Source organism: Carettochelys insculpta, chromosome 27 (genome assembly GCF_033958435.1).
Source record: "Carettochelys insculpta isolate YL-2023 chromosome 27, ASM3395843v1, whole genome shotgun sequence".
NCBI lineage: Eukaryota > Metazoa > Chordata > Testudines > Carettochelyidae > Carettochelys > Carettochelys insculpta.
Window position 1 is genome coordinate 14,153,686 of NC_134163.1, and position 27,322 is coordinate 14,181,007.

General features: G+C 56.6%; 1 protein-coding gene across 1 annotated transcript in view; it reads left to right on the forward strand.

The window, feature by feature from the left end:
* KCNN1 (potassium calcium-activated channel subfamily N member 1) overlaps window positions 1-27,322 on the forward strand; it is a 66,233-nt gene that overhangs the window by 29,272 nt on the left and 9,639 nt on the right. The window contains exons 2-4 of the mRNA XM_074978364.1: window positions 11,855-12,301; window positions 14,055-14,150; window positions 18,619-19,037. Of these exons, the coding sequence (XP_074834465.1) occupies window positions 11,933-12,301; window positions 14,055-14,150; window positions 18,619-19,037 (884 nt within the window). The 5' untranslated portion in view covers window positions 11,855-11,932. The remainder of the gene's footprint in view (window positions 1-11,854; window positions 12,302-14,054; window positions 14,151-18,618; window positions 19,038-27,322) is intronic.

Genomic DNA, 27,322 nt, shown 5'->3' on the forward strand with positions numbered 1-27,322 from the left:
CCGATCCATTTTACAGCCTCGGTCCCCATTTAAAGGATCCTTAATGAGATCCTGAGCCATGGGCTGAACCTTCCCTTGGTTTGAATGGGGCCTGGGATACCAGGCACCACAGCCCTGTGTGTGGGCCTCTGCCAGCAGCTCGGGGCTGGCTGGGGGCAAACTCACAGCATTGACCCCCGCCTTTGCCTTAAGCGCTTTGTAACTCCTGGAGCGGCCTGAGACAGGTACATGAAGATGCTGTGCTGAGTTTTACTGGGTAGGGAACAAGGGTAGCACCTTCCCCCAGCAGTGATCCTGCTTGTTAACTTGATTGCAGGGGGCTCAAGAACTGGGGCTCAGGTACTGGCAGTGGCCGGAAACCTGGGTTCTGTTCCCAGCTCTGTGACCTTGGGCAAGTCACTGTCTTTTTGCGCCTCAGGTTCCCTTCCCATCTTCGCATGTGTTGCCTCTGGTAAAAACCTCCCAGGTGGGAACATTCTCTCACCATGTGGCCTGAGCTCTTTGGCTCTTCTAGGTGCTACTCGAACACAAAGCTAGACCAAGCGTAATGGAGGGAGCAAGGTGCTCTGGAAAGACTCAACTCAGCTGGGAGTCGGGACTCCAGGGTTCTCTCCTTGGCTTCGGGAGGGTGTGTGGCTGGAGATAAAAGCACAGGGATGTTAATCAGGATTCTTGGCTTCCAGCTCCAGCTCAAGGCTTGGGCAAGTCACGTTCCTGCTCTATGCCTCAGTTTCCCCAGTAGATCGTGAGCTCTGCCTTGTCCTGTGGAGACAGGCACCATATAACTCCTGGGCATAATGGCCATCTACTAGAAATGACTCAGAAGTGCTTAGCGTCTTGCAAATTCTTCCTCAGTCCTGCGGAAATTCTTCCCATATCTTCTGGACCCCAGGCCCAGAGCTGTGTGGAGCATCAGCTATTCCAGCACATCCCTCAAAGAGCATTTAACAAAAGCCAGTCTTGAGGTGGAAACACCTTGCCTGTGCCAGCCAGCTGTGACCTGCGGTAACACAGTGCAGGTCGTTGTCCCCCTCTAGTGGCTGGACCACACAGAGCCATGTGAGCAGGTTACCGTCAGGCCCTTTAGTGCAGGCAGTAGGGGCTGGTGATGTGAGATACCAGACACAGGCTGGTGTGTTGTTACAAGGGACGCTTAAATGCCTGGTGCTGTCTAACAGCCGTGGCAGAGGAAGGTTCCCCAGGCTTTGCGGGTTGCCTTGTGATTTGTGCTGGGAAGGCAAAAGAGTGAACGGAGCCTTGAACGCTCTGAGAGCTGGGCCTCTGGGGCAGGGTCCCCTCTCATTTTTTCAGTTCACGGGTGGAATAAATTTTTTTCTGTGCACCAAGGCATGTGTGGATTTGCACCACCGGTAGAAACACACACTGCCCACTCTGGGCACTCTGCTAATCAGATGGGCAGCACCTGAATCTCTCCTGGGCGGCCACCCATGTGCTCAGCTCTCAGGAAACACTGATCTGGATTGTCACTTAACCCTGCAGAGAACAGTTGCCATCAATCTCTGCCCTACAGGCACATCGCCTGCAAGTTCAGAGAGCTGCCCTCCCGCCAGCCCCGTCCTGGTCCATCAGCCCTGGCCCAGAGAGCCGCCAACCCAATTGCCCATCACACGGGGTGGGTAACATCACAGCCCACGGAGCTTGGCCCTGCAGGCATTACAGCCCAATGTCTCTTACTCCACCTCTGGTCCCTGCTGTAGCAGTGTCAGCAGAGCTGCTCCAGGGCTGCACCGCAGTAACCAAAAGAACTGACCTCAGCCCCAAGAGACTGAGGGGGGATTCCCTCCTCACAAGGGTTCCCAGCTTGGAGGGAGGTGCCCCCGCCCTCCCCAGAGCCTGGCTTGCTGGATGCGGGGCAGGGGTGTCTCCAGGCGTGTGAGGCCACACCCATGGGAGCCAAGGCCCCGGCTTTGCAAACTGGCCTCCCCCATGCGTGATGCCAGGGCTGGTTTTATCAGGACCGAACAGAGGCTGAGCGATGGGGAGACAGGACTGGGCACAGGCGCTGCGTTTAGAAACCTCCTGCCCTGGCGACACTGGAAGAAGGTTCTTACAGTGCGGGTGCTGAAGGGGGACACCGCATATTCGACTTGTTATTTCTATAGGTTGAACCTTTGTCATCTGGCACCCTCGGGACCTGACCGCTGCCAAATGAGGCAATTTGCCAGAACGTGGGGGGGGGGTCAATGTTGTTTAACACATTACCAGCACTTCCACTAACTGCTGGGCTCTTAGAAGACATTTCGGAGTAAGTTACAGCTAAATAACAGCCCAGAACATGGAGAGCCAAGCCTGGTGGCTGGAAACGAACCTTATGGGACCGTGGGAACTTGGCCACCCCCCCGATAAGTGGTTGTCGGACTAACTCAAATCAGTCCGGATTACAGATGTTGGCAGGCAAGAGAGCGCCGGTTTAGAGAGGTTCAACCCATACTTCAAACCAGGGGTGCACCTGCCACTACCCCCAGCAGCCTGACTTCCACCACCCCCACCTGCCAACAGCCAGACCCATGGCCTGAAGCAGGACACCCATCAGAACTGTTTGGAGGGGCTGGTACCAAATACAGTGGCTGTGACCGTCCTGTTTGGTGAGGCGTCAACATGGCTGGGAGCCCAAAGCCCTGGAGAAGGGCCAGCGCTGGGCAAATGGGCATCACTTGGGAACTGTTTCCTAAGAGGCGGTGTGGAAGGTGCCCTGAAGAAGCAGACAGCCCATTAGTCTCCCACGCCTCCAGGAAACATGAAGGAAGAGCTAGTCCAGTGGCTGCCTGAGGTTCTTGGCTGACGGTGCAGGCCTGGAGCACATCCATCCAGAAGACAAACCGCAGGCCCAGCATGGCTAGAGAAACCAAACCGACCAGCGCGGGAACTGGGAAGTCTTCAGGCTGCTCCTGCCATGGGGATGGGAGAGTTGCCTACTGGTTAGAACGGGGGGTGGGGAGTTAGGACTCCTGGGTTCTTTTCCTGGCTCAGGGGGAGCTAATGGCAATGGAAGAGCAAGGAACAGAACAAGAGAGTCCTGATTCACAGAGCCCTTTTCTAACCACTAGGCTACACTCCCTCCAAAAGGCAGGAGCCCCAGCCAGGAGTTCTCATTCACGTATGTTCTAACCATACACCTGGCAAGTGGCAGGGGCGGGAAGCTGCTTTCTGTTCTGCTCCATGGACTTGCGGGACCTCCTCAGGGATGCTGGGTGAGTTTGTGCCGCAGGCTTTACCTGCAGCTTGTAACATTTCACATCCTGCATCTAGTTTTCTCTCTGTTCCGCGCCCTAGTTCTAAAACTGGCACGTTGGAAATTCAACTTTGGGGTTGAACCGAAATTCCACCCTGAGTGCCTGAGTTGCCTTTGGCCCCCGCAGGCAGCCGGCAGGCCTACTTCAGCCCATCTCTGTGTCCCTTAAATCACGGGCACAGTCAGGCAATGACCCTGGAGAGAGCCATCTACTTTAACGCCCTGCTCTCGATGGGTGTCATGTGGGGAATGAGGGACGCAGCCCGGCTGGTATGACCCCCCCATCTGCCAAATTATTCCCAGTTTCCCACCACCTGCAGACCTGGAGTGACACCAGATCTGGGCTTTGTACAGATCCCAGCTCGCGTGCTTACGCAGAGCCAAGTTAGTTAGATTGTAATTAGTTATAATTCTGTTTGACCCTTTTATTGCTGTGTGTACATCGGTTAATTTTAATGGTGACCAGGGTGACCTGGGGGTGACCACAGCCCAGGGCCAGATTAGCACATGTCTAGGTCCCAAAGCGGGGTGAGATGCAGGAGGCAAAATGTGGGGAGGGAGGTGGTTTAATTTTAACCGCTCCCGTAGTTATTTCGGTCGCCTGCCCCCGGACCGCAGGCAGCCTGCCCGCCCTTTGTCTCTGGCAAGTGTGCAGCAGAAAGTCCCGAATTTCCTGTGCTCTGTAATTCAGCCCATTGAAGGGCTGCACACGCAGGAGTGCTGATTCCCCCGCCGTCTCTCCCAGTGTCAGCTTCCAAGGCAGCAGGGCAGGCTAATTTTTGTCTGATTTCCTCCTTCCCCCTTTTTAAAGCGACTCTGCTACTCAGCCCCGTAATTATGCTGCCAGTGCCATGTGGAGGGTGGGGTTCCACTGGCAGCGCTCGGGCGGCAGGAGAGTGGCGGGCTGGGGGCGGGAGAGCTGGGGCTGTAATTATCCCAGCCATGTCACTCCCGCTTAGCTACAAGGAGCTCCGTGCTTCCAGAGGGCTCTGGAGGGGGCAGGACTCCTGGGGACACACTGAGCAGGTACCGGTGCAGACGGGCAGCATGCAGGGAGGACTGGGCATAGCTGATTGGTACCTTGGGGCCTTGCTGCCTGCCCACGAGGGGTAAGTGCCCATTAAGTTGCAAGTGGGAATGAGAGAGAGTAAACCTCTACACCTGCCTAATTTGTGTGTGTGTGTGTGTGTGTGTGTGTGTGCACACGCGCGCAGGCACCTATTGTGTGTTTTCTTATGTGTATCTACAGCAGCAGCTGTAGATTGCAAGTTGTGTGTGAGTGAAAGAGACAGTGGGCATGCGTGATTTTTAGCCTGTGTGCTGTCTGTCACAACTGCAGGCAGACGGGTGTCTCTGTGTGTGTGTGTGTGTGTGTGTGTGTGAGTGCGCGCACGCATGCGTGCACGCGCCTCTCTGGTTGAAATGAGAACTGGGCTGCTGTTGAAATTAAGAGTTTTTGACTGCAACTTTTTTTTCCCCCATGCCAAATGCTGCTTTGATGACACCAGAATTTTTTTGTGAATTTGCCAAAGTGCTTTGCGGGGGGGAAACTCTTAAAAAAATCCACAAAACTTGAATGGCTGCAATTCACGGACTTGCTGTGACTTTTCATTTGAAGTTTCCTTTAATGTTGCTTTTTTAAAAGAAAGAAAAAAAATTAAAGCCATTCAAAAAATGCTCAAAATCAAAGCAAAAGGGCTCGTTCCACTCAAAACAAGTCTCCTTTTCCTTTTGATTTGTTAAGGAATGTGAAACTTTTCAGGGTTTTTCCCCCCTGATATTTTGTGGCATTCGCAGCAAAGCGAGACATCTGTTGGTCACACGGCTAAAGTGGAAATGAGCCCCATTCTCAGGGCAAGGGTGTGTCGGGCCTGGGGAAGGTCTGATCTGCTCCACCCTTCTGGACCGCCTTTGCTGTCTCAAACCTACCTCTTTTCTCTGCCCCAGGCTCCCTTCCTCCACCCAAAAGGGAGCAGGGTGGCCTGTGCTTTGATCACCTTCCCCTGTAACTCGCTCCCTGTGTTTTCTGGTGCCCTGGTGAAGCTGGCTCACCCTGGATCCTTCCATGACATGTCTCAGGTCCAGCCCAGCAGAACAGAACATTCCCACTCCTGTTGGCTCCCTTGGCTTTGTTCCTGGGATCCTCGTTCATTAATTTTTGTCCAGATAAGCTCTCCAGGGCTCTGCAAAAATGAGTCTCCCGACACTGCAGGGAGATGGGAGATTTTGTGCCGTCTGCCACCTGGTGGCAAGAAACTGGGCAGAGCCAAGTTCCAGGGAGTTCTTGGCTGGAGTAGTTCCCTGCCTGCCGTGTGGGAAGTGGAGTGGACTCCCAGCTCTCTGGGAGTAGCCAGCTGTGATGAAGTGGGGTTTGTGGGGATTAGAGTCCCCTGGCTGGGTTGCATGTGTTTCCTACTGTCCTGCAGTAACTCCATGTGGGTGCCTCAGTTTCCCCAGGCACAATATCAGTGGTGAGGGGAGTTTGGGTGTGATGACTTTTCTCACATAGACAATGGTCCTCCATGGCCTCTGTAACCCAGGCACCAGGTGAGCCCTTCCCTCCCCAGAAAACAGGACAAAGGCGGGAGGAGGGGCTTGGCTGGTTGACTTGGAACTGGGCTGTGAGGTGGGGCAGTCTGGTCTGGCTGCAGAGGGGGGAAGGGGGCCAGGGCCTGGCTCGGGGATCCCCTCTGGGCCCCTCTCCCCAGGATGGATGGTTCTGACGGCTTCTGGTCCCTGTGCTGACAGGTCTGTTCTACACTATGTCCCTGTCACCCCATAACCTGTCTGTTCTCCCTGCTGAGTGAGAGTCACGTCCGACTGTGGATGTTGGGCAGGGCCTGGGGACCCCCCACTCTGTGACCAGCATGTCACACAGTGAGGTCTTCTCTGCTAAGCTGAGCCAGGCCTGATCAGTAGCTGGATGGGACATGCAAGAGGGATCTTTCCTGGGCAGATTCCTGTGCCCTTTCAAGTGCTGCCTCTGTGCAGCAAGCCGTTTGCTGGTATCATGAAGGATTGTTCCTGTTGCTCTCTTTAAGCAGCTGGCATGCTGCACCCTAGAGGTGGTTGCATTTCAGTGGTCAGTGGAGGGTCTCTGTATGTCTGTAGTGGGGTGACAGCCCTCAGTCAGGGCTGCCTCTGCTCTGGGGGTGCCCTCAGGAGCCAGCAGCAGCATGTGGGCTGTGAATGAGCTCCACAGTGTTTTATGCAGAGCTTGGACGATGCAAAGTGCTGCATATTATTCTGCCTTCGGACTGTGTGTTCTCTTGCCTGTATCTGTCACCCTCCAGGAGCTGGGGCTGCCTCTGATGCCCCTGGTGACACCCGTCCACAGAACCACAGGTGGGCAGGTTCACCTCTCTCAGCCCCACTCGCCCACTCCAGAGTCAACAGCCTCCGTTTTTCACCCTCCCTGCTCCCAGCTACTCGGGGATTTTGCAAGCTCCTGCAAGCATCACAGGGTGCTGGCAGGTGCGTTTGCACCTGACGGATGCTTTTAAAGGCCCTCGTTGGCTATGGTCCTGGGAAATCCCTTGGGTTTTTTTTAACCAGCCTGCAGCTATTCCATGCAGGAAGGAGCTGGGTGCATGACGGCTTTCAGGCTGCTTCTGCAGATCCTTGTAACACTCTGCTCTGCAGTGGGCTAGCTGAGCTGGGAGCAGGCTCTGCAGAGCAGTCTTCTGCGAGGGCATTTACATTTTGGTGCAAAACCTAGATGGTCCCATACCAGGTCTGCCTGTCTAGCTAATCGGTGTATGTGTGTTATTCAGATGGGCTTATCACGTAACCTTGGAAAGAGAGAGAGGCTGAGAGATGTTTTTCCTACCACCTGGCTGCTGTGCACATTAGAAAACCGAGGCCCTGTATAAAATAAAGTTGGGCACTGCTGTACCTCTGGTCTCTGTTTCCAACGTGCACTGCAGTTAAGTGCTACTCTTTGAATTGGCCAGCTGCCTGGGCCTTTAAATAGAGCCTGCCTGACTGGTAGCACCATATATATTGTATACAGCTCCCCATCACAGATGCCCTCCTGTATCTTGCTGTGTTTGGAACTGAGCTGACAAGGATGAGGCCTTTTGGGAGCTGCATGTGGCACCTCTCTTGGGATACATAAGGTCTGGGAAATGGAGTGTGAGAACCAAGTCCTGTGCATGGGGCATTGAGCACCTCCTGAGAGTGGTGCTGGTGAACTGCCCCCTCCCGCCACCCCGCCAGAGATGGGAGATGGTAAGATGGTCAGCAGGGAGCTGGAGAGATGAAGGGACGGGAGCGTCATCAGCAGAGCTGGCTGTGGAGCCCTCTCCATCAAGTTCCAGCTTGCTTTTCACCCATGCCCATCACCGTAGTATCTGGGCTCCCCACCCCGCAGCACAGGCCTGGCCTGGCCTTTCTATTTCTGTGGGGTCTATTGCCCAGCCCTGACTGGGAATTCTGTGAGATGGATCATAATCCCTGTCCCTGCTTCTCTCTGCCTCCGTTCTGAGGCCAAAAGCTCTGGGAGTCCAGGGCAAACCATAAGGTCATTTCTGACCCCGTGGGTTTTCTCGCGCACGTGGGTCTTTCCAAGCAGGTCTCTGAATGAAGCCACTCTGGCACTGGGGGATTGTTCTGGGTGCGTGTGTGTCTCTTCCTCCATGAGGGGTTTTCCTGCCTGGAATCTCCTGGGCTGATGGGTCCTTGGGTCGCAGGAGGCTACAGTACCTGGGGGGTTTTGTACCTAGGAGGGAATGGGGGGATGGAACCAGGGGAGGGGCATCTCCAAACTGTTCTCTGTTGTCACACAGACTGTGGCTTTGATGCTGCTTCCTTAGCCTTCCTGCTGAGGCTGCAGACGAGGAGCCCTGTTCAGACACTGGCCATCAGAACTCATCCCCGAGGAGATGCAACCAGCCCCTCTGATTCCTTCTGCAGCCACAAGTCTTTGGAGACTGGGCCGATTTGCCATCTCCCACCACCAGCTGCTGCCACACCCCAGCACCACTGGTAGCATCACTCCCCACCCGGCCGCAGACTCCAGGGGCCCTTTGAGGAGTCCCCGAGTATCAGCCCCGGCTGGGCCTCCCTTGCAGAGTGGCAGGTTAGCAGGAATTTGGAGGGTGCCCAGGCAGCCCAGAGTCTGCAGCCCTCCAAACCCCCTCCCCCACCTGCCTGAGGCTCTGGGAGGGAGCGTGGGTGGGGGCAGGGCTGGGGGGAATGGGGGTGTGGGTGGGGGTCTGGGAGAGGGCATGAGGTGGGGGTGCAGGAGGGGATAAGGGCTTCAGGCTCTTGGAGAAAGATGAGGCGAGAGGTGGGGGGTGCCAGAAGGGGTGCAGGGGGCGGGGTGCGACACTTGCCTGGGGCACCCCTTCTAGCAGCAACTCCCAGGTGGGTGGGGCAAGGGGTCTCCAAAAGCTGCTGCCTGCAGGCACTGCCCCTGCAGCTCCCACTGGCCGCCAGGGTGCTCGGCAGGGCTCAGCAAGCAAAGATGCCCCTTCCTGGGGTTGCAGGGAGGTCCCAGCTGTCAGGCAGAGCAAACAGCAGGACGCCGCAACAGCTGACGTCTCCTCTGGGCTGTTTTAAATAGCCTGGGGCAGCAGGTGGGGCCGGGGGATGCACTGGGTGGGAGCAGGCGGGACGGGGAGAGAGACCTGGCCCTGAACTTCGCTGGATCAGGTCCCAGGCCAGGAGTATTCCTGGAGCCTGGGTCTCCAGCCCCACAGAACTCATCACCCAGGCTCCCTTGGGAGGGAGCAGAACCAGGGGACCTCCTCCATCAGCACTGGGGAGCAAAAGGCCTCTCCTTGGCATTGCCAGGCGCTGAACCCAGTGCAGAGAGAGCAGGGCTCTCGCTGGTGGGGTGGCTTCCCCAGCCTATCCCAGGAGCAGGGTTTCTTGTCAGCTGAGCACTTGGGCAGCTGCCTGGGAGAGATTCAGCTGCTGCCCAGCTGATTAGCAGAGCGCCCACAGCCAGCAGCGTGAGTTTGTGTGGGTGGTGCACATCCGCACATGCCTCGGTGTACATAATAAAATTTATTCTGCCTCAGGTGGAAAAAAATAGAGGGACCATTGCTCAGGAGTGTCCAAGAGCAGCAGATTCAAGCTCTAGCACTGCCCTTGGGGCTTTCAGCAGCTGCTTTGGAGCCTAACCCTAACCCTATCCCCCTTGCCTATGTACTTGGAAAGGCAACAAGAACCCGTCTGTTGTGTAACATTTTCCTGCTGCATGGGAGCAATCAGGGGATGGATAATGGTGCTTAGCACCGCTCAGCACCATAACCCCCTGCACCTTTCGCCTGGGAACCCCTACCCCCCAGCCTTCCTGCATTTAGAATCCAACAGCTTTTAAGAAAGCGGGGTTTGATTTTCAAGCCACATCTTGCAAAGCTTCTGGCTAGTGACAAGCCCCAACAAAAGGCTCTTCATGGGACTGCACGAACAAGCGGGGCCATTCCGCAAAGCTGCAAGCTGGCAAACTGAGGTCTGGCAAATGATGTGTCTTTCTGCCCAGGGTGCAGCAAGCCAGGAGCGTAACAGGGCTGAGGCCAGGAGCGTAACAGTGCTCAGAAAGCAAAGCGAAGAAAAAATGTGTTGAGAATAGCTGGCGAGTGTGAAAAATAAATAGTGTAAAGCTTTGGAAGGACTATTAATCTTCATGCTTCAGGGCACCAGTCCCAAGCTCTAACAGGGGTCAGGAGGGAAATTCAAGAGTCAAAATCAAATGCATGGGAACAACCAAAGCCAAATACTCTGGCTGGCCTGCTCTGATTTATTATTATGATCATGATGATGATCCATCTTTGAAAATGTTTGAGATTTTGGCTTTGTCCGGATTCAGGCCAGGAAAAATTTTCACAGCCTCAGTTCTCCTGGTAGGGCCAATCACTTCCTGCTAGATGGGTCATCGTCTGCCCCAGTGTGGTCCTGTGGCTATGTAGCCATGCTCATGTGCACACATGTATGCACACACACACATCTGTGTGAGTTCACAGATCGAAGTGAAGGTGTGTACGGCCTTTCCTCTTTCCTCTCTGTCCTTGCTCTATTGCCAGCAGAGAAGCTGGAAGTCCTGTTGCTTTGGATGGTGATTTTTGTCACATCCCCTGGCAACAAGACAAACAAGACAACAAGCCCCAACAAAGCCATTTCACTGGTGACCGAGCCTCAGAACTGGACCTACCAACGGCTGCATCGATGGGCCTTGCTGCACTAGCCCTAGAGCGGGAGGCGAGCCGTTAGTCCAGATCTGCAGTGAGTGCTCTGCGTTGACGTGCAGGCACTTGGCTAACAAATGGGAGATTCATTCCCCAACCTGTGCCCTGTGCCAGATGCAGGCTATTAATCAGCGCCTGGAAAGGCCTGTTTGCTAGACAGGGAGGTGGCTCTGTACAGCTCAGGAAACATTAAAGCCTCATTAGAGAGGCCCAGACAGACGTGTTCTCCCCCGACTTCCTGCTGCAGCCTTTGACGTTCTGGGATGCTGAACACCAAAGTGGTGGACGCGAACAGTGCGTCCGCTAATTGTTGCCATCCATGTGTGGGATAAATTTTGTTCTGTGCACCAAGGCCTGCGCGGATGCAAACCACCAACAGAAACACAGGCTGCCGGCTGTGGGCGCTCTGCTGATCAGCTGGGCAGCACCTGCCTCTGTCCTGAGCAGACGCTGCTCAGCTTATAGGGAACGTGAGACAAAGAGTGATCCAGATGCCAAGTGAGCCACAGGGAGGGGGCGGGGTGTGCTTTGTGCTGAGTGCGCCAGCGCTTGGTGGTCTAACCCAGCAAACCTGCGGGGATCCGCTTTGTGGCCAGGGACCATGGCTGGGGATCAGCTGCGGATACAAACCTGGGATCTGCACAGAGCTGTCCTAGCAGGCGCTGGCTTCAGGCTGAGATTTGCAGCTGCTCATTAAAGCCCCAAGGTTGTTTCAGCATACAGAAAAGGACCTGGGCATTGCAGTGGGTGAGCAGCTGGATAGGTGACAGCAGTGGACCCTGGTAGCCAAAAAGGCTAACAGCATATTGGGCTGCATTGCTAGGAGCACTGCCAGCAGATCGAGGAAGTGATTATTCCTCTTTGCACCTGGTGAGGCCACCTCTAGTGAGTCCAGGCCTTTTTTAGTGCTGGTACTTACATGTAAGGGTCTGGGTCCAAGTACCTAATTAGCACAGCCAGGCTTTTGAGCCCCTAATTAGGTGAGCAGCCCTTCCTTCTCTCCAGCACAGCCGCCCCGGTGTACACTGCAAGGGAGCTATCTGTGGACCACTGGCAGCATGTGTTTCTATGGTGGTGCACATCAACACATACCTTGCTGCACCAAACAAAATTTATTCTGCCCGTGGATGTTAAAAAAAGAGAGGAAGCCCTGGATGCCATGCACAGTGCTGCCTCCTAGCAACGTCGGGGTTTTCCCTGCCTTTGGGGGGGTGTCACACACAGTCTTCTTGTTGCTGCCAGGGAACAGGGCGGGGGGTCAAGAGTAGCCCAGGGAGCACCACACACCGCTGGCCAGGTGGGCACCATGCAAGTTGGCTTGAGCAGGGGATGAGGTGTCCTCTCTCTCCACTGGTCTCTCTGCCCCCCTGGGGTGCATCTCTCTAAGCCCATTTCCCTCCCCTTGCAGGTCAATGCAGCCCCGCAGGTTCTGAACCATGCTGGCTCCCCGCCGGCGTCCAGCGAGCGCAACCCCAGCGAGATAGCCATGAACAGCTGCAAGTACAATGGAGGTGTGGTCCGACCCCTGAGCCGCCTGAGCGCCTCCCAGTGCAACCTCCATGAGCCGGGAGCCGAGACCCAGCCCCTGCAGAGCCTCCACAGCTCGGGCCTGGAGGTGGTGGTCTGTAAGACGGAGCAGGCCAAGTGCTCGGATCCCAGGGTGGAGGTGGGAGGGGAGGCGGGGCGGCGCTCCCGGAACCAGAGGAAGAACCAGAACATCGGGTACAGGCTGGGCCACCGGCGGGCCCTCTTCGAGAAGCGCAAACGGCTGAGCGACTACGCCCTGATTTTCGGGATGTTCGGCATTGTCGTCATGGTGACAGAGACAGAGCTGTCATGGGGCATCTACACCAAGGTAGGCCTGCAGCTTGGCTCGACGCCAAGCTGAGGATGTGGGGGACAGACATTGCAGGTCCTGGGTACCACTTAGGCCCCATTTATGCCCGAGGGGCACCAGCCTTGTACGTCACCCCTGGGAAGCAAAGGATTCTGGGCATCGAGCCCTGGAGCAAAAGTGGGACTTTTATCCAGTACCTGGGTCTCGTGCAGGGCCCCTGCCTCAGGCTGAGTTTCAGGCAGGGAGCCGGAGGCCGGGTGAGTGCGAGGCTGCTGCGTTAGTGGTTGTACAGCACCTGACACGCCAGGGCCGGGATCAGGAAAGTGTGTGAGAGAGGCAGCACGAGGGTGTGTTTGAACCCTGGCTTGCTGCGGGGTGAGCACGCCGGGGGAAGGGGGACACCTTTAGCCATGTGTGTAAGGGTGCCCCAGAGTTGGAATGTTACACGCACCTGGGCACGCACCGATGTGGGGAGGTGGGCGTGCTCTAGGCACATCGTGGGCTGCTTCCTCCCCCGCCCCCTGACACAGCTGGTTGCACGGACCCGGTGAGGCACTGCTCCCCTGAGCCGTGCTGAGGATTGATGGACCCTGCCTGCCGCTGCGACGTAGGAGGCTGATGGGCGTTTTGTGCTGACAGTGTGACCAGCCCTGGCTCACCCAGCTGCTTTATCATTCTAGCTCCGCTGGCTTCTCTCCAGGGCTGAACAATCAGCCCCCCTGCGAGCACAGAAATGGTCAGGGTGTGGGACCTGATAGAATCCTTCACCCAACCCCCCTTGCCCGATGTGCTGCCCTGCCCGGCGCCCCCCCTGCCACCCGCGCCTGGGCTGCAGGGAGCGGGATGGTGTGTGACTGCCGAGCCTCAGATTTTGCAGCCTCAGAAACCGCTGTGCACGTCACCAGAGAACCAGCAGACCCCCGTGCAAGGTCCTAGTGAACAGACTGGGTCCTCGAGGTGCCAACGTGTCAAAGGCAGCCCTCAATGGGCGTGATCAGCCCTGGGCTGCCTCAGCTCTGCCCCCCCCAGCCACACGGGGCAGGTGTAACCTCTGAGAATCCTTTGGGACTCTCTAGTACACTGGGTTCTATCCCTGACTGTGCCCTGACCTCCTTGGGGACGGGTGGGCCTGTGGGAGAAGCAGGGCAGCTGAACAGATCCTTGCTGGATGCTGGCGGCTCATCAGAAGGCAGAGAGACAGGAAAAGCCCAGTGTTGTCTTCCCAGTCAAAGTCTGGGGCTAGAGGGTGCATTCCCGCAGCCGCTGGGAGGCGTGATTCCCAGCCCAGGCAGCCAGATGCTCACCCACGCTGGCACAGCTTGTGCACTAAAAATAACAACGTGGCCGTGACAGCAGGGGCTAGCCACCCGACGACACCCCCAACCAAGGTGCTAGGGACATCGCTGGGCGGCCAGCCTGAGCCGTTGCCCCATTGCCGTGGCTACACCACTGTTGGTAGCATGCCAGCTACGCTGGGGGTATCAGCCTGCCCTGGGGATCTCACGCCAGAGCTGCTGTGCAGACTGGCCCTGAGATCCCATAGCCCGCCTGGCGTTCGGTGTAGATCTGGCCCCTGAGCGGCTGGCGGCTGGCGGCTTCACGGAGGGATAGGCTCTCGCCTTGCGGCAGAATCCAGGTATTCGCCAGGCTGCCCGGCCATGGGGAAACAGCAAGTCCCAGCCCGTTGAACAGGCAGAGTCCGCACCATCCTTGCCAGGGGTGGGGAATGAGGGAAGCTGTGCCTGACGCTGCTCCTCTGTCTGCCTTGTAGGAGTCTTCATATTCATTTGCACTGAAATGCCTCATCAGCCTTTCAACCATGATCCTTCTGGGCCTCATCATCATGTACCACGCCAGAGAAATCCAGGTGAGCCGCCCATCGCCCCGCATGGCCCCTCCCTTAGTCACAGGGCGGGTGGAGTTTGTGCCCGCGGGAGGCACAGCTGCTGGAAATCTTGGGAACCCCATTGCAGGGGCTCAAACCAAGCCCCCTGGTCCAGACAGAGGTCTCACCCTCCCCACGCTGCTGGACCCCTTGCAAGAGTCCGATTTTGTGTGGTATTTCCCCTCACTTAAAAATCACTTGCTTACCCAAATCCGACATAACAGTACCCAAGTGTGGCAGCCGCACTGGCCGACATGTCGCTGTTTTCTTGTGCTTAGTGCGTAATTATAAATCAAGGGGAATATCAGCATTGTACTGTCCTTCCCATGTGGTACCTGAGCCTGATTTTCACTGCTGAGTCTTGTCTGAAGCCAGAGCTCCGGAGCGTGCGGGAGTTATTGGGGGTGGAAGAGCTAGAACATGTAACCTAGCTTCACAAAGGCTGCTTGCCACCCCTAACGCCAGCTTGGTCCTCAGAACTCCCCTAAACCCATCCCCGATCCCCTTCTTGCCCACCCGGGAGCTGCAAGCTGCGCACCTCTGCAGAAGCACCTGAGGCAGAAGTCCAGCCCGTGGTTTCAATGGTCAGAAGGGGTCCACGCAGAATCCTTCTTGCGGTGCTGGGAGGAGGGGCCTGTGGATCAGTACAGCGCTCAGTGGCACGTTGGATGTAGTCCTGGAGCTGGAGACGGCAAAAACAGGCTCACAGCAGAACTGTTACTGTGCATGGAGGGGCACAGCGTGGAAAGAGAGTCCCCGCGATAGGGCGCAGCATAGGACGCTCTTCATCAGGCTAAGTGGATAGATTAACAAAGGGGCTGTGTGGGTTGAGGGTACCGCTGCTGTAGGCCCTGTGACACGTAGGAGTTGAGATCATTTCCTGTCCTTTTTCTACTGCAGAGAAGTCACCTGTGACGGGAATTCTGTAAGTTCCTGAGTCTGTTTGCAGAGTTACCCAGACTCTGACTCCGGTGCTGCCTCTAACCTCTGACCTGAGTTTGTGGTACTTTAAACCCGGGTTGGTTACCTGGGTGGGGGATACAGGCCAGAGCCCAGCTTCCATTGTCACTCAGACTGGAAACCCAGCACCTTTGCAATGCCTGCTTTGCAGTGTGCTGCATTCTGAGCAGACAGCCAGAGAATCCCAGGGCTGGAAGGGACCTCAGGAGATCAAGAAGTCCAACCCCCTGCCTAAAGCAGGATCAATGCAACTAACTCAGCCCAGCCAGGGCTTTGTTAAGCTGGGATTTAAACACCTCTAGGGATGGAGATTCCACCACCTCCCTCGGTAACGCATCCCAGTGCGTCACCACCCTGCCAGGGAAATAGTTTTTCCTAATATCCAACCTACACCTCCCACTCTGCAACTTGTGACCATTGCTCCTTGTTCTGCCATCCGTCACCACTGAGAACAGCCTCTCTCCAGCCTCTGCAGAGCCCCCCTGCAGGAAGCTGAAGGCTGCTGTCAAATCGCCCCTCAGTCTTCTCTTCTGCAAACTAAATAAGTCCAAATCCTTCAGCTTCTTCTCAAAAGTCACGTGCTCCAGGCCCCTAGTTGTTTTTATTACCCTCCACTGGTCCTGTTCCAATGTATCCACATCCCTCCTGTACTGGGGGGCCCAGACCTGGACACAATCTTCCAGATGTGGCCTAACAATTGCCAAATAGAGGGGAATAATAACTTCTGTAGCTCTGCTGGAAATGCCCCTCCTAATGCACCCCAATATGCCATTACCCTTCTTGGCTACAAGGGCACACTGTTGGCTCATATCCCGCCTCCATCCACTGTAATCCCCAGGTCCTTTTCTGCTCCACTGCTACTTAGCCAGTTGGTCACGAGCCTGGAACAATGCTCAGGATTCTTCCGTCCCAAGTGCAGGACACTGCACTTCTCCTTGTTGAACTCATCAGATTACTTTTGACCCATCCTCCAGTTTATCTAGGTCACGCTGGACTCTAGCCCTACCCTCTAGTGTATCTACCTGTCCCTCTAGCTAAGTGTCATCCACAAATTTGCAAACTTTGCAGCACAATGCATACTGAGCAGTGCAATACTTTGCTGTGCAGTGTATACTGAGCAGTGCAATACCTACTTTGCAGTGTAGTGTATACTGAGCAGTGCAGTGCATACTGAGCAGTGCAATACCTACGCTGCAGTGCAGAGTATACTGAGCTGTGCAGTGCATAATGAGCAGTGCAATACCGACTCTGCAGTGCAGGGTATACTGAGCTGTGCAGTGCATACTGAGCAGTGCGGTGCACATTTTGCAGTGAGGATGCATGCTAAATGAGCCACGCACTCTTCCTCCTGTAGGATTCCCCAGGCAGTATTTTTTCCCTCTCCCTGATCCCAAATCTGTCCCCAGGTGACATCAGAAGGGGCCAAGTGATGGAGAATCAGGCCCGTGGCTGTTATGCTGGCTGAGGGGAGGCTCACATTGCAGCGAGAAGGTGTCATTTCCAGCTCAGCTGGCCATACCAGTGCTAGCTTCGAGGGAGCTTGTGCCCTGAGCGTGGTCCCAGTGAACGTGCTGAGGTGGTGCTTGAGAGGGCCTGCCTGTTGCATTGCAGCAGCTACGTTGCTGGTTCTAGTGCAAGAGGCTGCCCACAGCTAGTGCTGGTCTGGCTGCTCCAGCTGCAGGGTAGGCACGCCCTGAGCCCCTTTGGAAAGCTGCCTGTCTGTCGCCACTCTGAGAAATGGTAACTGTTGGGGGCTTGCCGGAGCGATGAAGTGACAAGCAGAGCAGGGGGCCCGCGTACCCATCCCCCCGACTTCCCAGACAAAGGCAGCAAGCCTGGTGCATGCTGCATGAGTGCAGGGGAAGATGGGACACCCCCACCCCCGATGTCGGGCCCTGAGAACAGAGCCTGCCAGCTACAGGAGGCTGCCGAGCTGACACAGCAGCAGATGTGCAAGCAGTGACTTTGGGATGGCTGATGCGTGCAGCCATTACTCATCCAAACAGCTCCAGCTGTAGCAGGTGGCACATGGGGCATCCATCTGTGGGCAGCATTTCCACTTGAGAGCCCGGCTGGTCATTGCCAGGGCTGAGTGGGACCCAGAGGAGCCTGGCAGAGTCCCAGAAAATGAATGCAGGGCTAAATTGCTCAGGGACTTGCCATTAAAACTTTCTTATTGGCTGCCATGATTGCCGAGAGCCGCTGCTGATGATGGAGAGCAGACGCAAAACTGCCAGCATTCAGTGAGCAGGACGAAGCCTCGAGAAGCCTGGTGGCATTTAGAACAGGGTTGGTTTGGTTACCGTCTTTCCCCTTCTGCCCTGTACCTGCACCTCTGGTCGGAGTCCCTGTAATTTTTGCCATCCTGGAACAGAATAAATTTTGTCCTGTGCACTGAGGCACACAGGGGTGTGCGCCACAAATAGACAAATACGCTGCCCGCAGGGGGTGCTCTGCTCATCATCTGGGCAGTGCCTGACTCTCTCCTGGGTGGACGCCTACGTGCCCAGCTTACAGGGAGCCCTGCATCTAGCCCTGGGATTTAAGGGGTGGACGTGAAGATCCTAGTTATTTGTCACCAGTGCAGGAGGGGGGTGCTAAAGGCCTGGCAGCCTGGTCTGTGGGGTAGGGAGCCAGGTTTGGCCCCACGAGGGGTACGTGCGAGTCCCCTCTCTGCACTGACTCGCTGCATGCCATGAGTGTGTCTGTTTCAAGGCCGTGCTTCCTGGCTGCCCGGTGACAGGGCTCACGACCCTTCCTGTCACTGCTGGCTCCATCGAGGTGTTAGCTCTGCGGCTGCTGAGCTTAGAGGGGGCTAACAACTTACTGCTTGGCTAGAGCCGGTCACCACAGCTTGTGCTGTAGCAGCTCCTGGGAAACCCCACCTGAGCCCGGGCCCCATTGTGCCGGTGCCGCCCTGCAGAGGAGCTTGGCTGAGGTTAGCCGGCAGGCTGGGCATAGACCCCACAGCTGGCGGCTCCTTGCTAGCTGCACTGGGCCTTTCGACCTGCGGTGGGCAGGATCCAGACCACAGGCCACCTCCGGCACAGAGCAGCTGGCCGCTGCTTTCAGCAGCTTCCTGCCCACGGGAGCAGGGAGATTTTGCTGGGGGCAGGGGCAGTGCAGGAAGGCTTTCCCTCCCCCAGCCTCTGGGGCAGACAGCCCAGGAAGCAGTGTTGAACTGTCTGGGGCTGTAGCCGGCAGGGAGCCTGGCTTGGGTCCCTGCTGGCCAGGAGTTGTCAGGTAAGTCTCCCAGCCAGAGCCTGCCTCTGGCACCCCAGCCCTCCCTGCCCCCAATCTTCTGCCCCCCACTCCTGTCCTCCTACACCACATCTACCCTCCCTCCTGCACCCAGCCCCCGGCCCCAGGTCACAACCCAAGCCCCGCGCCCCCTCCCGCAACACCGTGGAAGAGGGTGGCCCTCAACCACTTTCCAATCTCTTCCAGTGGCCGCCCCCCCGTAATAATTATTCCCCCTCTCCCTGCCCAGCTCTTCATGGTGGACAATGGGGCGGACGATTGGAGAATAGCCATGACCTACGAGCGCATCTTTTTCATCACTCTGGAGCTGGTGGTGTGCGCCATCCACCCCATCCCAGGCCAGTACCTCTTCACCTGGACAGCCCGGCTGGCCTTCACCTACACCCCCTCGGTGGCTGATGCCGACGTGGACATCATCCTGTCCATCCCCATGTTCCTGCGCCTCTACCTGATCGGGCGGGTCATGCTGCTGCACAGCAAGCTCTTCACCGACGCCTCCTCCCGCAGCATCGGCGCCCTCAACAAGATCAACTTCAACACCCGCTTCATCATGAAGACCCTCATGACCATCTGCCCCGGCACCGTGCTGCTGGTCTTCAGCATCTCTTCCTGGATCATCGCCGCCTGGACGGTCCGCGTGTGCGAGAGGTGAGGGGGCTGCCGCTGGCGGAGGGTGGGGCCTGGGCCCCTCCAGCTGGGCTCCAGGCAGCCCGGTGCAGCTGGAGGCATGCTGGGCTCCCTTAGACAGGCCACAGCGAGGGACCCCTGCACATGTGATGTCTCCACAAGCAGAGGGAAAAGGGCTTTTGGTTGGCTGCTACCAGCTTCAGGCCTACAGAACAGCACCTGCTTGGGCTACCCGCACCCTCTGGCCAAGCAAAAGCACCAACACCAGGCAGGTTCCCGCTAACATTTTCCATCCACGTGTGGAATAAACTTTGTGTGCACCGAGGCATGTGCGGATGCGCACCACCCATAGAAACACACGCTGCTGGCTGGGGGTGCTCTGCTAATCAGCTGGGCGGCACCTGGCTCTCTCCAGGGCAGCCGCCCCAGTGCTCAGCTTATGGTGAATGCTGTCACAAGGGCTGGAGGTGACACGCTGGGCAGGGTCTCATCATTACAGGCAGACGGCCCCTGAGCAACTCTGGCTTCCACCTCTTCCGCCTCTGCAGGCGTGGGGAGCAGTAGGGTGTCATTCCCATTCATGGGTTGTTTCTCCACTGGGGCCAGTCGTGCAGCGGGTGGTCAGCCCCGAGGCCAGATGGAGCGTGGCTGTGGGTGCGTGGCTCGGCTTCATATCTGGCGTGCCGTGGTCTAGTATTTGAATGATAGCAGCGCTCAGGAGACTTAGTCACAGCCTGGGACCCCACTGCGCCAGGTGCTGCACAGACAGAGAGCAAACAGATTGTCCCTCCCTCTATCATCCCAGCTAAGTGTAAGCAGTGACACCAGCCCTTCCTTTCTGTGCTCAGCCCTGTGTCTGGCACCAGGACATGGGCTTTCCACCTCAGGCACACGCTGAGCCGCTGGAAGATGAAAGCTTTTGACCAGAAGTGGGAAAAGTACCCCAAAAGTTACTTGAGTAAAAGTGCCACTTTTTTACTCAAGTACTTTTCCAGACAGGCACCGGTAACTGGAACAATCCTCCCATAGCAGCTGCACTTTTACGCAAGTAACTATGGGGGTACTTGTTCCGCCTTAGCTTGCCACGCATCTCAGGTTGCATTTTAATGTGGCTGCATCTGGAATGCCCTCAGCAGCCACCGTGGCCAACCTCAGCTGGCAGGAACTCAGAGCCAGATTCCAGGGTCTCACCCCAATGCCGTGACTGGGATAAGAGCTGTGGGGCTTTTAAGGACCAGGCGTGGAGCTCTAGGGAGTGCTGGCAGCTCCCCTTGAGAGGCCATTGATCTGAGTGGGGGCGTTGCTGTGTGGTTGCTGATGTTGCCTTTGAGCGCATGGGGGGTGCTCATTTGCTTTGGACCATTGCTGTGAAAGGCAGGGGCCTTTCGGAGGGGGTGCTGGGGAGGGGTAGGTCTAGGAGCTGATTCAAGGTAATTGACGCAGAGTGAATTAAATGTCCTGTGTGCACTTGCCCTAGATCAGCCCTTCTTTTCTTCACTGTTTCAGAAATGAAACTCACTGGAGGTACACAGCTCCACCCTGGGTTTAGGGGCACTTCTGCATGGGACCCGGTGGCCACAATAGGTGTGTGGAAAGAACGGCAAAAGAAAGAACTAATATAATGTCTCCAGGAGAGACAGCACAGTGTGTGCCACTTGCTCTGCAAGACCCTGTGTCCTGAGTTGACTTCCACCAGGGCCTCCCTGGAGATAGGCAAGGGGGGGTCGCAGCTTCCAACTCTCCATGGCCCTGCACTGGTGCAAAAGGAACCGCTTGACATGCCGCAGGGTAACATTGTGCACGCCCTAATTTATTCCACACATGGATGGGAAAATATTAGGGGAAACCCTGGCCACAGCCTCAGTCAGTGGGGTCAGTGAAACCAACAGTGCTGGGAATGTGAATTCCAAAGTAAGATTGATTTACACCTAAAGGGGACATAGTTCCCTGTAAGCTGAGCTCTTGGGCAGCCACCCAGGGGAGATTCCAGTGCCATCCAGCTTATTAGCAGAGCACCCACAGCTGGCAGTGTGGGTTTCTAAGGGTGGTGCACATCCACACATGCTTCAGTGCGCAGAACAAAATTTATTCTGCATGCAGATGGCAAAAAGAAGAGCCCGCCTGGCTCTCTGTCCTTTAAGGGAGCATCTGCTGCGTGACCCACGCGTACGCCTTCAGCTGCACCAGTGCAGGTGGCAAGGGACCCGAAGGGTGCGACAGCCTGCGTGTGCATGGGGGCTCTCTCCTCTCCTGTCTGCCCCTTTTCCTCTGCACCAGGGTGGCTCATTAACTGCCTCTTGTTTTCCCTCTCTAATTGCTATGCTGCTCATAGGGACAAACTGTGAGTCTTCGTTCGCAGCCCCCTGTAGCCCCATCCTGCACGGGCAGCTGCCTCCTGCTTCCGAGCCTTGTGCCTGCCAAGGATTTAAGATTGGCTGCAGCTAGCGGGGTGGGCACAGGCCGGGGAGGGGAGATCTGGTGGGCAGCAAAGGGACCGTGAACCTTAAAAGAAGGCTGGAGCCGTGGCATTCGGAACCGCTGCATTTCATTCTGATGGTGGCAGGTGTGTCCCTCCCTGAGTCCATTCCAGCTGCACCCGGGAATCCAGCACTGCCTCTTCCCGGCCTCCTGGCCGGTTAACCCTTTAGTGGCAGGAGTCTGCTTTCCTTGGCATGGCCAGGTGGGAGGAAGAGCCCCTCCTCTGGGGGTGGTCTGACCAAGGTGGTCACTAGAGCAAGGCCTCTGCAGACAGCAGATTGGCCCTTCACTGTGTCAGTGTCCCCGGCTGTGCATAGGGGTGGGAGTCCCCATAGGGCCAGGATCAGCAGGCCGGCTCAGAAGGGGCCTGTGTGGGGGGGGCGGGGTGAGCCTTGAAGCCCCCTGCTGGAGGCTCTTGGCCTGTCCCGGTGACCACAGAGGGGTGCTCCAAGGGACCCTAGGGTGTCAGCTGGAGGAAGCAGCCAATCAGGGGCCTGGGAGGCCGTATGTAAAGAGCTGAGGTACCAGTGCCAGCTCAGGGTGGTGGGAGTCCTCCAGGAGAGAGGACCTATGGGGCTGGCTGCTGCAGTAGCATCATGGAGGGCTCTTTGGGACGAGCTGGTGAGGGACGATGGAGCTGCTGGTGGATTGAAGGTGGAGCCCTCTAGGAGGGGAAGCCCTGGGGGCACCACTCCCTGCTCACCTGGGGAGAGACACCAGGGAGGGACCGTGGCAGGTCCCTGTGGGCTTGTTGGCGTGTGCCGAGCGTGACTCGGCCGAGGGCTGAGCTGTCGAGGAGCCAGCTGGACCGATGAGACTTTGGAACTGCCTCAGCACTGACCTGCACATTTGTCCAGACCTGCGGGGTGGCGGGTGGGGGGTGGGGCGCGGTGAGAATCTCCCCATTACTAGACCCCATTCCACACTCAGCTTCCAGGACACTGGTGCCAACCACACCCCGGGCTGGGCCAGGAGGCCTGGTCAGAGTCAGCCACAAGGGCAGCTGGTGCGGTGCCCAGGCCAGCCCCTCTCCGTGGCCTGGTCTCCACTGACGGCAGCGATCAGCAGAGCTGTGTGCCTCAGCGGGGTGCAAAACATCCGCCAGGCACCAGCCTTGCCCCGGCGTAGGGCCCAGATAGGTCAGCAGACCGAGGCTTCCGTTGAGTGCGCTGGTGCCTGCTGCAACACAGACCCCCCACCTGTCGCAGTAGCAGGCATCTGGGAGAGGGGCTACACTGCACAGCTATGGGCTATGCTCCCATGGCCTCCATAGCGTAGGCAAACCCTGGGCAGTTGGCCCACGTCCCCTTTTAGTGCAGGAGTTGCTGGGGAAGCTGCAGCCAGGTGGCAGACCCCTCCCCACTCCGGGGAAGGACAGGCGCAAACACAGGCCATCTCCAGCACGGCAGCTCCCTGGCCCTTCTGGCCTTCCCTCGCTCCTCTGGGCTGTGCAGCGACTCCGGTTGGCAGCTAGGACTCTTGCTGCTGAGGCTTGTCCCAGGTCTCACCCAGCATGCAGAATCCATGTCTACACAATGAGCCTGTCCCTTGCTCTAGCGCCTTCCCCCGAGGGAGCACCAAGTGCTCGCCATGTGCCCCTGGGGAACGAATCCCCATTATACAGATGGGAAAACTGAGGCACCGAGCACCACGGTGACTCACCTGCAACCATGCAGTGAGTCAATGGCATTGCCAAGAGGAGAGGCCAGAAGTTCTGGGTCCCCACCCATCCCGGCCTCTCTGCCCAGCTGCATTTCACTGGTGTGGCCCGTGTGACGAGTTGTCGGAACTCAGCTGGCAGGTTGAGAAAAGTGAGAGAAATGCACCCCAGGTCCAGGGGCAGGTCATTGCACTGCCCAGTGGATGGTGTGTGGCTTGCATGTGCCCAGGCTGTGCCACCATGGGAGTCTGAAGGATGCCTGTCCAGCCTCCCTCATCAGCTACTCAGTTGGCCTTAAAGTATTTTTGCAACACTAAAAAAGCCTTGAGGGGGCAGGTGCCAGCTGTGGCCGAGGCTGAGGATTCCCAGCCCTGTCTCACTGAAGCTGCCCACGCAGGGCTCAGAGGAGCAAGGGGCCTGACCGCTGCTGCAGCAGCTGCGCCCATGAGGAAGGTGAAATGTTCACCTGGTGCCGTTTCCCAGTGAGGAGTGGCAATGGGATGCCAGCCTCAGTCAGGTCTTCAGGAGGCTCCCGGACACCAGGGTTCCCTTCGTGGGGGTAGTTTTTACTGTACTAGTCTGTTCATCTAAAAATCAAGTCTGGTGCCGGGGTGAGGTCCTGCTGTGACAGCCCTGGGGACCGGAGCAGAGCTGGGTTTGGCAGAGGGCAAACCTCAGCCCTGACCAGAGGGGAGGTGTAGCAGTAGAGCAGGCTGGGTTCTTGACCGGTGTGAGCTGGCACTGCTGGAACCCTTTGCTCTGCACGGGGGCCTGGCCTCTCTGCGCAGACGCTTGGCAGGAGGCCTGTGTGCTGCTTAAATCCCACAGATGCACAGCAGGGTTTAAGTGGTACCGAGGCTTGGGTCAGACAGACAGCCAGGCACGAACCTTTTCCCCCACAGCAAACAGCGTCAATTCCTGCTGGCTGACTTCCTCCTGCGGCCGTCTCCAGCAGCAGTCAGCTCAGGAATTCTCCTTAACTTACCCCACTCTGCCGCTGAGTTAGCCAGTCGAAGCGGGAGTGGGGGTGAAATTAACAGCTTCATTCTTGCTTCTCTGGCGACAATTCAGCGATCTGGGCACCAACAGGAGACCACCCTGCTGCACCAGGATTATTTTTTACCCATAATGCTTCTCCACATCATCTCCTTTCCGCAGAGAGAGGAGCAGTATTTTTCCCATCATGCTTCACATCTGCAGCTTCTCTCCCCACTGAGGTTCCAAGCCAAACTTTCAAAGGTTCCCTCAACCCTTTCTGCAAAACCGCCTTTGGAGAGCAAATGCATGAGAGCTGGGGCCAGGGACTGGGCCGGCCGGGGCATGTCTGACTGCATGGATCTGAGCAGGACCGGGGGATCTGTGTCAAGAATGCAGCAATCCTAAATTCCAAGTCTCATATTGCTTGAATCTGATTTCTGGCTGGTTTGGGGCTCATGCTCGCTGTCTTGTTCATTCTTTTCCCTTTATTTTTGACATTTACCTTCTTTTTTTCCTTCCCTGCATGCTTATGGAGCCCTGCTACAGACCTCCGATAAACCCAGCAAGGTCTGCAACATTGCTCCGCAGCGTTCCCTGGCAGCTGAGTGCAGGAGAGAGTCAGGTGCTGCCCAGCTGATTAGCAGAGCACCCACAGTTGGCAGCCTGTGTTTCTACTGGTGGTGTGCGTGCCTTGGTGCACAGAACAAAATTTATTCTGCCCATGGATGGAAAAGATTAGGGGGAACCCTCCTGCTCCGTGTCAGTGATTTTGGACTGAGTTTTTACCACCCCATCCATCCTTTTCTTTCCCGTGAACACCCAGGGTGGGTTTTGTTTTGAGTTCACTTTTTTTTTTTCCTGTGAAATTCTGCACTTGGGGCTGATGGAACATCTCTGACAGAACTTGGCATTAACTGAGTAAATCCTGGTTTTCAAAGAACGCCAGTCCTGGAACTGTCTCTCTGGTGTTCGGACACAACTGGGCAGGACTGTGGCGGGTCAGGATGGGCAGCAGAGAGCCACCCTGGTGGTCCCGAGTGCTGTCTGTGGTCACCGGCTCCTGTGCATCAGGTTCAGGTTGCCAGGGATGGGAAGATGTTTATTTTGCCAAGGATGAAATACAGTCTGGTGAGGAGCCTGTGCAAGTCCATAAACCACTTCAGTCCCACTTAAGCTCTTCAAATTGGGACCTCAGTCATTTCAAAATCTTGTGCTGGCGTTCTGCACAGCAGTGACTTCACCCCAATGTCTGTCCTCACCCCCCACGTCCTCCCAGGCCAATTCCAGCCTTGGCAAAGTGGATGTTACCTAAAAGCGTCAGCTCCAGCGAAGATGACTCCGACTGAGTGGGCCCCAGGCAACAGAAATCCATCAGTTCTTGCACCTCTGCTCCAGAGTGTCGATCGGAAAACCTCACAAAACTAGTTTGCTAGTACCAACCACCCAGCAAGTCAGCCATGGCTTGAGGGTGGCTGTCCTCTCGGGGTTGGCTTGGTAGCCTTTGGGTGCAGAGCTGGTGGCTACAGAGCTGGTAGCTCTCAGGCTGCAGAAGAAGAGACGCCAGCATGCAGAACCTTTTCTGTGGTTCGCAAATGTTTGACTTTTTTCAGCCTTTCTGCTGGGAGGCAAAGGGCATCACTCCCACCAGGCATGGCCGCTTGTGGTGGCATTTCCCTCCAGCACCTCAGAGCTATGTTCTTCTGAGATGTCAGGTACCTGGATACCACTGTGAGGGGTGTCCTGACTACAAGTGTAGCTAGATAAATCCACCCCATTGTGCAGCATCAACTGGTCTGTGTGGATTGGTGGGCTCCCTATCTGACCCTTTTGCTTGGCTGGAGTTTGAGGACTCCTGGGGTCCATTCCCAGCTTTGCCATCGACTTGCTCTTTGATCCCGGCTGCCCCCACTGTGTGCCTCAGTTTCCCCACCTGTAAAAGAGGGATTTTGCTGCCCTCCGTGGCAGTTGAGTCATATGCATGTGCTTTAAGATCCTTGACAAAAGAAGCAGAAAGGCAGTTAGTATTAATCGATCCCTCAAGGTCCTTGGGAGGCTTAAATTGCTACTGAACCAGTAACGTGAAGCACTTTTCTTCATCGTCCCGCCTTTCAGATGTTTGGCTCTCCGCCCCCTGCAGTTTTCTGTTGTCCCCGGTTCACAGCCAGCTGCAAAGTGTCACGGCTGACCTGCTAAGTATGTAACAGGTGCGAGTTTCTCTTCCCCTCTGCGAATGCTGGAATAGAATGTCCCCGAGGCCAGAGGCATGTGGCTGGCCAGCTGTGTCATACCTGTGCCTGGCAGCTCACTCACATGCCACAGCCGTGTTCTGCACGTGTCAGGGTGACTTCAACACACCGGGCTCCCACCTCCCGCCTCGATGGATCATTCCACAGTGCAATTGCTGGGTAGATTTGTTCCCCTGTGGTCATGGAAGGTCGGGGGGGATGTAAACCCGTCTGTCTCTGTCGCCATTTATCTTCATCCAATGACTCTGCCACAGCCGGGTGCGGCAGAGCAACCAGGTGGAGCGAATGCAACTGGTTCCTCTGTTGATATTTGAGCAATAGCCTCTGTCAAACTCACCTGCCAGGGTGGGGCGGGGGCAGTTCTGGAGCTCACGATTGGCTGAGAGCAGTTTTCTCTGTAGGCTGAGCACCCGCAGCCGCAGCGTATGTTTGCGTGGGTGGTTTACATCCACACATGCCTCAGTGTGCACAAAAGTTATTCCACTCATGGATGGGAAAAAATTAAAGGGACCCTGGTTGCGATCCCCTCCAAGGCTGCTCTGGGAGTCTCCTTTACTGATCCCTCTGACAGGAGCTCACTGCACCCAGCCCCAGCTCCATCCTGCCTCAGCACAGATGCTGCTCTGATCCCAGCTCCCTGGGCTGCTTCTCTGGTCCCTCAGGCTCTGGTTGCTGCAGCCCAGCACAGCTCTGCTCTCGGGGCTGTGTCTCTGGCTGGCATGGCTTTCCTCCCCAGCTCACCTCAGGCTCTGGTTGCTGCAGCCCAGCACAGCTCTGCTCTCGGGGCTGTGTCTCTGGCTGGCATGGCTTTCCTCCCCAGCTCACCTCAGGCCCCTGCTCAGGGCTTAGCTCAGCTTCACGCTGTCTGACCCAGGCTAATCCATGGAGGGTGGAACGCCGGCCCTGTCCATCAGGCTGACCTAGCGTGTTTTTCTCTTCCCATT